At 39.1% G+C, this 12003-nt stretch overlaps 1 protein-coding gene across 1 annotated transcript; it reads right to left on the bottom strand.

Annotated features, from left to right (window-relative positions):
• Nucleotides 1-932: 932 nt before the first annotated feature.
• LOC122664749 (putative glycine-rich cell wall structural protein 1) lies at nt 933-6384 on the bottom strand. Its single transcript, XM_043860718.1, has 3 exons — nt 6379-6384; nt 1888-1910; nt 933-1543 (listed from the first exon to the last, which is right to left on the bottom strand). The coding sequence occupies exons 2-3, from the start codon at nt 1893-1895 to the stop codon at nt 1012-1014; spliced, it is 540 nt and encodes a 179-aa protein (XP_043716653.1). The 5' UTR covers nt 1896-1910; nt 6379-6384; the 3' UTR covers nt 933-1011.
• Nucleotides 6385-12003: the final 5619 nt, after the last annotated feature.

Raw genomic sequence — 12003 nt, 5'->3', positions numbered from 1 at the left:
CATAGTACATGTCCATATAAAAACATCTGTGCATCTGATTGGGTCCCGCAAAACTCGATAAAACACTTTGTTCAAATAATCATATATAATCTATTATTTTATGTAAAGTAGATTTTTGCAAAACCATTTCCAAAATGGCACTGGATCCAGATTTCGATTTGACCATACACAGATAGTCTCAATCTTGGTGTTCCCCAATCGGGCAGTGGTGGCCATGTTGGATAGCTCTTTCACTCACAAAGTGTTCATGCATTCCCAGAACACCGGCTTTGACTCGCTTGAGTCTCAGTCATTGATGAACCAAAGAATGCGGTCACACTTTGTAGTGATAGGGTTCCATCAGGCTTAGGGTGTCGGTGACACATGTCTATCCCTTCCTACATCTGGTAGTTATACATGAGGGAATCGACAAAGTAAATTCTTCGCCAATACACACATCAAACATGTGAGTACTCGCATTCGTACCCTGACATCACATGTCTAGGCATACCCAATGCAACGACCATATGATAAGGGTGCCCAGCCCAAACCCTAGTTGTGACTACCATTTTAAGTAAAACTTATGAACACATAATGCTCAAAAAATTTATATCGCATGTGATAATATTAAACTAAAATGTATAAAAGTTTAATACAAGGTGAAACCGAATTGAACCGAACCGAATCGGGTTTGATGGACACACACAAGTCCAACATCAAGTTGATCCTTTACATTATTTTTGATAAAACAAAAAGAGTTTTCCTTCACCCATCATGGTATACTCTGGTCAAATTACAAAACCGGAGAGTAAGCATATTATTAATTCTGACAGAAGAGAGTATATTTGAGAACCAACATTTTTCATCTGCTCCAACTCTTGGTAGACTCTTAAAGCAATTACTTTAATAAGTATGTAAACTCTATGGAGCTACTAGCTACAATGGATATCCTGCTATCACCTTATTTTATATGCCAAATGGTGACCTTACCAATTTATAGATATAGTAAGTATATCACATAATCACATTGCCTCACTTTCCATGCCCGCTGCCATAACCCGACCCATACCCACGACCTTCACCATAACCAGACCCATTTCCCGAACCACGACCCTCGCCATGTCCCTCCCCGTAGCCCACAGCATATCCAGAACCAAACCCTTGTCCTTGTCCTTCACCAGAGCCTGAACCGGATCCAGCTCCACGTCCTTGACCACGACCAGAGCCTGAACCAGCCCCAGACCCAGAACCAGCACCTGAGCCAGCACCTGAACCGGCTGATGACCCAGCACTTGATCCAGCACCAGAACCAGAACCAGAGCCTGAGCCTGACCCACTGCCACCTAAGCCAAGACCAATACCAGCACCAATTCCAACTCCCACACCACCTAAGTCTAATCCCAACTCCTTCCTTGCTACTCGACTCTCAGGAACAATAGAAGACGGAACAAGTAGGAATGCAAAGAGAGGCAGAGACTTCAAGCGAGCCATCTCGCTAGCTTGTGTTGATAAACTCAAAACAGATATGTTAACAAACTCTTGCTTAAAAGGAAGCTGAAAGAGAGCTAGAGAGAGTGAGAGGGTTTTTGTTAAAGGGAATAAAAGAGTGTGTGAAGCTGAAAGAGAGCTAGAGAGAGAGAGGGTTTTTGTTAAAGGGAATAAAAAAGTGTGTGAGAGAGATCAATGTGCTTAATTAGCTGATGTTAGAGTTTCTTGTGTGAGTAAGAGATAGCTAGGGGGAATCAAGTATTTATAATTGTGTATGGGGAGGTGAGGTTGGTCGGTGATTAGTGCACGAAACCGAGTGGGCTTCGAGAATTCTCGATTTCATTTAACTATTATTATTCCTTAGTGGAGCTCCTGGTTGGATAGAGCTTGTGGTGCAGATTGTTCCACAAGGCTGAGTGTGAGACCATAGTGGAGAGTGGAGAGTTATTTTGCTACAATATTCCTTAGACGTTCGACCCGGTTGAGGTTGGTGTCAGCCCATGGAACCGACCCACTATATATAGTGGGGATCCACATCCTCTACTTCCAAAAGTCTTACTTCCATCCTACTGCCATGAGCTTATGATGCGCCACCTGGCCTGACATGCATTCAACGGTTGAGGTTAAAAATATTCAAAATATTTTGAAAATCACATGAGATGGTTGTTTGAACCACCTTGAACCCCAAACCAAACCCACCCAACTGGTTCTCAAACACATCAAACCAAAACAAAAATCCAAACCCTAACCCAATCCATTTCACTTTATGAGAAATCCAAACCCAAACTTCTTGTCGATCTGTTCAGTTGGCAGCGGCAGCCATGGCATCTGCAGGTTTGGTTAAGCTGAACGCCTCATCCTCGCAGTGGATGGACTGGGTGGGTTCTCAAACACATCAAACCAAAACAAAAATCAAAACCCTAACCCAATCCATTTCACTTTACGAGAAATCCAAATCCAAACTTCTTGTTGATCTGTTTAGTTGGCAGAGGCAGCCATGGCGTCTACAGGTTTGGTTAAGCTAAACGCCTCGTCCTCGCAGTGGATGGACAAAAAGGATACACCGGTAGGAAATTAAGACTTATGCTGCCGTAAAACTATATGCAGCCCAAATTTCACCCTAATCAATCTTAATAATGTCCTCTCTTCTCTCTTCCTCACCCCGCCGTTCCACCCCTTCATCTCTAACTATGGATTTCCCCTTCCTCTCTCACTCCTCTCCTCTCTCCAGCCTCACCTCGCTGTGGAAAAATATGGTTACCTTAAAACGCAGGAAAGGAGCTTGATTGGTTACAGAGCAAGGACTCTTTCGTGCACACACAGTAGAACAGAGGACAAAATAAGAAAGAAAGAAAGAGCGAGAGACGGACAGAAGCTCTCAATGGATTGAAGCAAGACTTCTGGAAAAGGCACTACATAACGAAAGCCTGACAAGCGACGACATCTTTTAATGGGAAAAATACCAGATCTAAGAAGTCTCTCAATGATATCCCTGCGTTTTTATGTCATCATCATCTGGTCAAGAGATAGAACAAAAATAAGTGCAGCTTGTTCTTCCGTTTCGGCAAAACACAGATGATGGAATGAATCAGGTGGATTGCCAAATCTTCAATCTTTTGAACTTTAATGATCAATAACATGGCCAAATAAATTCAAACCAAGTTAAAAAGTTCAGGATTTTCTCCCATCATGGAAAAAGAACTCAAATAGACAACAAATTAAGAATGAGATTTGAGGGTCGAAACACAACAACAATTAAATGCTGGTTTAAGAGAATGTGATGCACAAGGCATTGAAAGAGAACTTTTTCGCTTCGTTGGATTTTTCCTTTTTAAGTCTTCCTTCGATGTTCATCACTGCTAAATACTTTTTATTGGAAAGAGAACTTTTTCACTTCTTTGGATGCAAATGAAAACTCTGTGATCTCGAGCTCTGGATTTAAGAGTAATGCATCTGCTGGGTTGAGCGAGATCTATTAATTTGGGCCTTGTTGCTTAGGTGCTGCTTCTTTGGATCTCGTGCTGTTGAGTTTGGATTTCATGTCGTCTCCCCGAGAACTACTCCGACAGCAGGGTTCTTCTTCAATGGAGGGTTGAGGAGGGAAGAAGAACCCTGTTTATACCTTCGAACCTTACCTCTGAAAACCTGTTTGATGATCCCACTCCCAGTCTTAGGGATCTCCTCCAATTTATTTCTTCTAAGTTTTTCCTTCAAGCACCCATTTGCAATGATCCTCTTCGGTACCGCCATCATCGATGATTGCTCCGGTGATATCTGTGTCTTCGTGGGATTCTGAAACTCTAGATGAGAGAGGTTTGGGTTTAGTTTGAGTGAAATGGGTTTGGGTTGATGAGCCGAACCGGTTAGGTGGGTTTGGTTTGAAGTTCAAGGTGGTTCAAACAACCATCTCATGTGGTCTTCAAAATATTTTGAATTTTTTAAATCTCAACCGTTGGATGCATGTTAGGCCAGGTGGCACATCATAAGCTCACGGAAGTAGGATGGAAGTAAGACTTTTGGAAGTAGAGGATGTGGATCCAGTGGAGCATGGCTGGGTTGTAGTGCCACATGGAATTGGGCTTACCCACATGCATACACTGCTATACACGCTTATGCTTTCTTTTTGACAAATAACTTAGATAATAATTGGAATGATAACCATAGGAACGTTATCTGTTATGAATGTGGAATTTGGGGATTAGTTGATTAGATTAATTAGGTTGTTTGTTGATTAGTTAGGTTTATGTTACAAAAGGTTGGCTGTATCACCCCTATAAAAGGGATTTCTTTGTATTCATTGAGTACGGAAAGAATGAAGAAATTAGTTTAGTTTGTCTCTCTTAGTTCTCTCTTCTTAAGAGTCCCTCACTAACTCGAATTAGTGAGATTTTCTCTGTTAGGGTTCTTGAATCCCTTTCCAGATTCTAGAATCGTAATATTATCCCAACAATTTGGGGTCAACCAGATTTTTTTTGTTATATAAAAAGTGTTGGGGTGAGGCCGTAGGGGCTGAAGACTGAGGATGGAAAAAAACAAAATTGGATTATATAGGTGTTTTGATAAATTACTTTTATAGGTTTTGTTGTTATAAATTTGTAGGGAGAGCTCTTTCCCTGTAATTGATCTAAGAAAGGTATGAGGGCAAGTGATTGTAACCCTATTCTCCATTAAAGGTGAAGTAGATTTTATCTCATCATGGATGTAGGTAAGGGTGTCAAAACCAAATCGAAACCGAGCCGAATTAACCGAATCGAATAAATTCAATTTGGTTTCGATTCTGGTATATGAGAATTTAGTTCTGTTCAGTTCGGTTTCGGTTTTAGTTCATAAATCGTCGATTTGAACCGAAACCGAATCAAATACCACACTTAAATCCAAAACCCTATATCTTTTCTTTTTTTTTTTATGGTGTTTCCGTTCCTTTTGGAACTATAATTTTGATGTGTTTCTCTGACTTTATTTATGGGTAAGCTAAAAGATAAGATCTAAAAGTGAAGAACTCACTTGGGATTCTTATTTATTTATTTATTGATATTTTTGGTTCCTTTAAGGTCGTGCAAGCATTTTCTTTATACAAATGGAGTTGATTGAAAACATAGCAAGGCAACAACAATTGATAGCCTAGCAGAATGGAGCCATATTAGAGAACCAAATTGGAACCGTATTAGAGAACCGAATTAGACGTGTATTGAAAAACCGAATTAGAACCGTAACTGAACCGAACTGAGTAGGTTCAGATTTGATTTTCACTTCCAGAACCGACTCGGTTCGTGGTTCGGTTTTGGATCACACCATCAAGGCATGGAACTGGACCAAAACCGAACCCATTGACACCCTTAGATGTAGGTAATTTTATCGAACCACGTAAATCTTTGTGTTTGTTGTTTGAGATTGTTATAGAAATGTATGAGGGCAAGTGATTGTAACTCTATTCTCTATTGATATTGAAGTAGATTTCATCTCATTGTGGACGTAAGCAATGTTGTCGAACCACATAAATCCTTGTGTTTGTTGTGTGAGTTGTCTGAGATTTTTATTCTTTTCTACATCTTATTAAGTTATCATGTTTTTTACAAAAAGAGTTTGACTAGGTTTTTATCATGGTTGGAAAACCAGGTTTTGACTCGGCCGAGTCACCCGAGTTGAGTCACAATTTTAGAAAATCTGGTCAAGAGTCATGTAGACTCGGCCAAGGTGAAAAATGGCGCAACTCGGTATTGACTCGCCTGAGTCAAGCAAGACTCGGTTTTTTAACCAGAGTCACTTTTAACTAGGCGGAGTCTTGTCAATTTTTAAATACATAAATGCTACTTGACATTTTTTTTTTTGGTAATATGAATTCTACTTGATTATGAGTGAATATATCTTTTTTTTTTTTTTTTGGTAGAAGGGAATTTCATTGAAAAGAAGAGTCAATACAAGCAGTGACTTCTGCATTACATAACTGCAAAATCCACAAAGAGGATATAGGCCAAACAGTCGATGACTCATCCGAATGGGCCTTCCTGGCCAAAGACTCTGCTACAGAATTAGTAGACCTAGGAACAAAGGAAAAGCTATAGGAAATAAAGGATTTTTGGAGATGTAAAATATCATGAACGATAGCCGCAACTTGAATATCCGGGCAAGAGGAGTTAATTTGGTTGATCAGAATAGCACAATCTGATTCCACCAAAATCCTAGGAAAACCTTTCTTCGCCGCTTGCAATAAACCAGATTGAATAGCATAAGCTTCACCCACCAAAATAGAGTCACAGTGAACGCCCACAGAGAAAGCATCCAAGGGAAGGCCATGGTGATCACGGATATTAATGATGCCGATACCCCCTTTCAAAATATCCTTCTTCCATGCAGCATCACAATTAATTTTGACAAACTGAGAAGGAGGAGCAGCCCAATCAACCTTTTGAGGGGAAGAAGAGATCATACCAGAAGGTGGGGAAGACACAACAGAGCAAACAGAGCTATTAGTGGTATTTGAGAACTCATGAAAAGCATATTCTGTTACTCGAATGACATCTGTAGGAGACCATTGATTTTTCTTAAAAATAAGATCATTACGAGCTCTCCAGGTGTACCAAAAAATAAAGGAAGCCAGGGAAAATCTGTCTTGAGCAAGCTTCTTATCAGTAGAAAAAAAGGTGATCCCAACATTTGAACCAATCGCTCATATTAGTATCTTCATATTGAGGAGTAAGATCAGCAAGAGAAGATCCGATCCAAACAGCTCTCGAGAAAGGGCAAGTGAAGAATATGTGACCCACCGACTCCACCATAAGACCGCATCTTGGACGAAGAGGATTAATGGGAATATTCCTGGAGAGGAGACCTTCACCGAACGCAATACCTTCTGCACAGCATTTCCAAAAAACATTTTAATTTTTGGAAGAGTTTTTGAATTCCAGATTCTTTTCCAATAGATATCAGTCATATTATGGTAAGCTTTAGCACAATTTGATTGAAGATAGTTGTTGCTGAGATAGAGCCACCTTCCTATTATTAAGGAAGTGATACATAGCTCAAACAGAGAATTTTCTTGATTTAGAGTCACCCCAAACCAACTTATCCTCTTGGGGATAAAGACTAAGTTGAATTTTAGAGATTTCCTTTCTATCCATAGGGAGGAAAAACTCGTTCAACAGGTTCCACTTCCACATACGAGTAGTATGGTCAATCAAATCTGAAACTTTCTCCAAGTGGCAATTGGCAGGTTTAATAGTACGAACTTTGAAATTCGAAGAAGAAGAAGGGAGCCAATTGTCCTGCCAAATTGAAATATTATCATCTTTGCCCATGATCCAAAGAAGATCGAGTAAAAGACAATCACAACCCTCTAAAAGGCTGCACCATCCCCACGATGGCTGATGCCCCAAATTAGCCTGCAAAAAATCAGAGTGAAGGAAATATGTGTTCTTCAACATTCTCGCCCATAAAGAGTTTGGGAAAGACCAAATCTTCCAAGCAGTTTTGGCAAGTAAAGCATGATTGTGAAGGTGAGGATCTCTAAAGCCCAACCCCCCGGCTTGTTTGGATCTGCACATTCTATCCCAAGAGAGCCAGTGCATTTTATGAGCCTCAGAAGAATCATCCCAAAAGAAATTTGAAGAAGCTTTCCGGATATCCTCAGTGCTAGACTTGGGAATTTTGAAATGTGAACTGGCAAAATTAGTCATTGGAAAAGCCGTGGACTTAAGAAGAACTTCTTTACCAGCTGCAGATAATAGAGATTTCTTCCAACCTTGGAGCTTAGACACAGTGCGATACTTAAGATTCTGAAATAGAATTTTCTTGGAAACATCGAAGTCAGTAGGGAGACCCAAATATTTGGAAGGTCCGTCACCATAAGGAATTCTAAGGACACTTGAAAACCACCTTTTGAATTTGAGATGAAGATTTGGGTTGAAAGTGATGCAAGATTTCTTGAGATTGATTTCTTGACCTAAGGCTTTACAATAAAGATCAAGACAATCTTTCCATGCATAGATTTCCTGAATCTGCACCTTGCCAAATAAAAGATGAGAGAATTGATCTCCACGATTATGAATTTTAATCCCATGAATATCTCCTCTAGTAATGGCAGAGTTAATGATTGCTGAGAGAGTTTGAGCACAGATAATGAAAATAGTCGGGGAAAGAGGATCGGCCTGGCGAATACCACAGGAGGAGGTAATGTGTCCACCTTAAAAGCCATTGATCAAAAGGCTGTAAGAGACAGACTTGATACAAGACATAACCAGATTAACCCAGTTTCTGTTCTTTATCTTCAATACTTTCATCAACATAAAAACGTCGTCATCATCACTGAAATAATCTTCATTATGAACTTGAGGAGGGGGGATTGTCCTGTCGGGAGGTGGAGTTGACTGTTGTTCAGATGAAGAAGGTGGGTTTAACCACGGTGGAATGGGAGGGGCTGGTAACTTTGGTTGAGGGTTACTCATGATGGGAAGACGGAAGAGGGGACGAAGAAGGAACAAGGATGAGAGTAGGGGAAACGAACACACCAAATAAGGTAGAAGAAAAAACAAACACACGGGAGAAGTGGAAGAAATAAATATAATAAGTCACAACTAATAAATGTACAACTAAATGTATAAAACAATAAAGACTAAAATGCTTATCAAAACTGACGTTTTGGATTTCTCTCTTTCGTTCTCTTCTTGAAAATTGCCATGTAGCATTTATAATTCTATATATAAATGAAAAGAAGCCATCTCTCTCTCTCTTCACATTGTAGTCTTCATCATCCAATTCATAACAATGTAGCCTTTATTATTATTTTTTAATAATAAAAAAAGCATGACTCAGCTTGACCAGGTTTAACCAGGCCGAGTCGCTAGGTTTTCTAAAAGACGAGTTGAGTCAGAAAACCTGGTTTTCCAACTATGGTTTTTATTGGTAAAAGGATGACTAGGTATAAAAAGCAGTAAATACAATTTCTTGAGCTTAGTTCAACTATGATTTTCAAAACCAGTTTCTGCATAAAATTTTACCTAGAACAAGCCTAGTTGTGTCTAAACTACAAACTTGTGAAGTGTAAAGAAGGGAAACAAGAAGCATTCTCATTGCAAGGTTGTTTTGCCCTCAACAGTGGATTTTTTTTTCGGTTTTGGGTAGGGTTTTACCCAACCCTAGCTCTACCAATAGTGGTAAGTATTAGTTGGGGCTATCAATAGTTGAATAACCCCTTTTAGAGCCCAAAAAAAAAAAAAAAAAAAAAAAAAAGAAAAGAGAAGGGAAAGGAAAATCTGTCAAAACCCTAAGGAGAACTTATTTTCACTTCAAAAGATTTGAGTTATAAAATTTTACATGTATAAAAGTTTTTCAATGCTTAATTACACGTCACCCCTGGTTTTCAATCGAAACTCAGATCACCCCCTAGTTTTTGAAAAAACTCAAATCACCCTTGGTTTAGACCCCAAAATGACAAATTAGTCCCTAACGTTAGCTTTATGCTGTTAAGTGATGATGTCAGCTAGTTAAATAAATTTAAGTCCCTAAACTACCCTTGGTCAGTGTTGATTTACGATTTTATCCTTGCAACTAAAAACCCCAAATTCATCATCTTCCTCACACCTGCACCTTCCTAAAATGTTGTCAGAAATTTACCAAAGCTCAAAGAGATTGTTATTGAGGATGAGAGATGGGTTTGAGAGGCTCGAACGATTGGAATTCTCGTCATCATTGAATGGCCTCGATTCTCCCCAACTCTCTTTCTCTGTCAAGAAAGACATCGCTCAGATCCAATCTTTTGAGTCAAGATGGATTGCCTCTGGAGATCCGTCGCTTCCAAACCCCAACGTGATCTCTGGAAGCGGTAACAATTCCTATAGCTCTAATTTCTCTTTTGCCTCCGTTACCCAATCGATTTGATTCCTTATTTTGAGTACTAAACAGACAAATATGTAAACCCTAATTTCTCTTTTACCTTCGTTACCCGATTGATTTGATCCCTTATTTTGAGTACCAAACAGACAAATATGTAATTCGATCTCGACTTGAGGCATCTCATGATCTCATTTGTATGAAAGAAATGATTCCTTTAGACGGGTTTTTGAATGAAAACTTGTGAAATTGTGATGGATTGTTTTAATGGAAACTTGTGATTGGATGATTCAGTCTTTCTATCCAAGCAGAACAATTTGACGAAGAAAATCATAATTAATTAAGTTTCATTTCATTTGGTAGTTTGCAATCTCATGGATTTTTGAATAGTTGTTATAAAGTGCTTGGACATTTGAGCAGATTGGGGTAGACTCCGCACAATTTTTTGGTGGTTTAGTTTATATGAATGTTGAGAAGTGGCATAATTGTAGAAAATGTTATTAGTCTTTAACTTCCTGTTTTACATTACAAGATAATGTCAAAGTGCCGATAATGTAGTGCATAACAAGCAGAGGTGGCGGCGATGGCGGTGCTGTCAGTGGTTGCAGGAAAGGGGTGGGGTATTCTAGGTTGAAGATGAAGGAAGGATAGTATTGTAAATTTAATTCTAATGTTTTAATACAAGGGTAAAATAGTCCTTTCACTCCAATAACTAACACAGACTAACACCGTTACTGTAGAGTGGGTGATTTGAGTTTTTTCAAAAACCAGGGGGTGATCTGAGTTTCAATTAAAAACCAGGGGGTGACATGTAATTTATCCTTTTTTTATTGAAACAAACATTGGAAAACTTTTCAACATGTGAAATTTTACATTAACGAAGTAAAATATACCGCAGAAAATTTTCCAGGTAAGATTTTACACTGAAACAAACAACGCCCTCTAGGGAAAATCATTGAAAACTCATTATTTTTTTGGATTCTTTACAAATGCCCATTAAAAATGCCTATTTGTCCAAATGCACCCTTACAACTTTTCAAATTGCAAACTCCCCCTACTTTCAAAACACTGTAACACTTTGATCCAATCCGTTAGTTTGGGAGGTTAGACGTTAGTTTCAGGGAATCTAATGACTAAAATGCCCTTGTGACAAAAACCCACCAAAATTAAAGAATAAAGTGACCAAATTGCCCTCATCTTTTCCAAATGGTTTAGGATTTGATTGGTTTAGGGTTTGAAACTTAGAATCAAACCCTAAGCCATTTGGGGAAGATGAACCCTAAAATCAATGAATTACCCTCTCTTTTCCTCTACAATTCCTTTTGTTTCAAGAAAATATGGCCAGGAACAAGAGCCTTCAAAAATCTCTGCAAATCTACCTCTCAAAGCTCAAAAAACCTATACCATCACAACTTTCAGTTTATTCAAATTCCATCAAAACCTCTTCAAATTGGATTCTATCAGGTTGCAGATACCCTAAAACCTCTTCTTTCTCTGTTGATCGGAACCAAGCCAAGAAGGAGATGCTTACCAGGAGAAGGATGAGGAGGAAGCAGCAACAACAACAGCATAGACACTTGACACATGAGAAACCCTTTCTCTTAGGGGAAGAATGATAACATGGAATATTCTAGCGATATGGCGGCGGTCGAAGGCTGCCGCCATTCTCTGAAAGCATGACATATTTTGTTGGATTAGACAACAAAATTTGGGGCGAACCCTCTAAGCCAAGAGACCTAATATGTTAGGGTTTAGGGTTTAAGCACAAGGTTGCTTAAAGCATTACACCCTGAGTATCAAGTTTGGAATACCCAGGCTGCTGCCTCCAGCTAGTATTTATAGGGAAACGAGGGTTTAGGTTAGATGGAATAATTATTAGATTGCTCCTCACAGCCTAAGCTTTAATACTAATAGGATTATATTAGAACATATGAAGGGATATTACCATAATACCCTTACATAATACACGAATGACCCAAGACAGAAACCTGGTCGATAGAAGAGTAAGTTTAGCCCTTTTTCTATTTCAATGTTGAGTTGCAAAAAGGACAAATGGGGTTGAGAGAGAGAGAGAGAGAGAGAGAGAGAGAGAGAGAGAGATAGAGAGTTGGGATCCTGGGGAAGACGGGTTTTGAAGGTTCAAAAGTGGGTTTGATGCAATTTTATATGAGACAAGATTCTGCAAAGCCTGGAAGAGAGAGAAACTGATAG

This window comes from Telopea speciosissima, chromosome 6 (genome assembly GCF_018873765.1).
Source record: "Telopea speciosissima isolate NSW1024214 ecotype Mountain lineage chromosome 6, Tspe_v1, whole genome shotgun sequence".
Lineage (NCBI taxonomy): Eukaryota > Viridiplantae > Streptophyta > Magnoliopsida > Proteales > Proteaceae > Telopea > Telopea speciosissima.
Note: the sequence above shows the minus strand (reverse complement) of the source record. Positions and strands in the feature narration are given on the sequence as shown.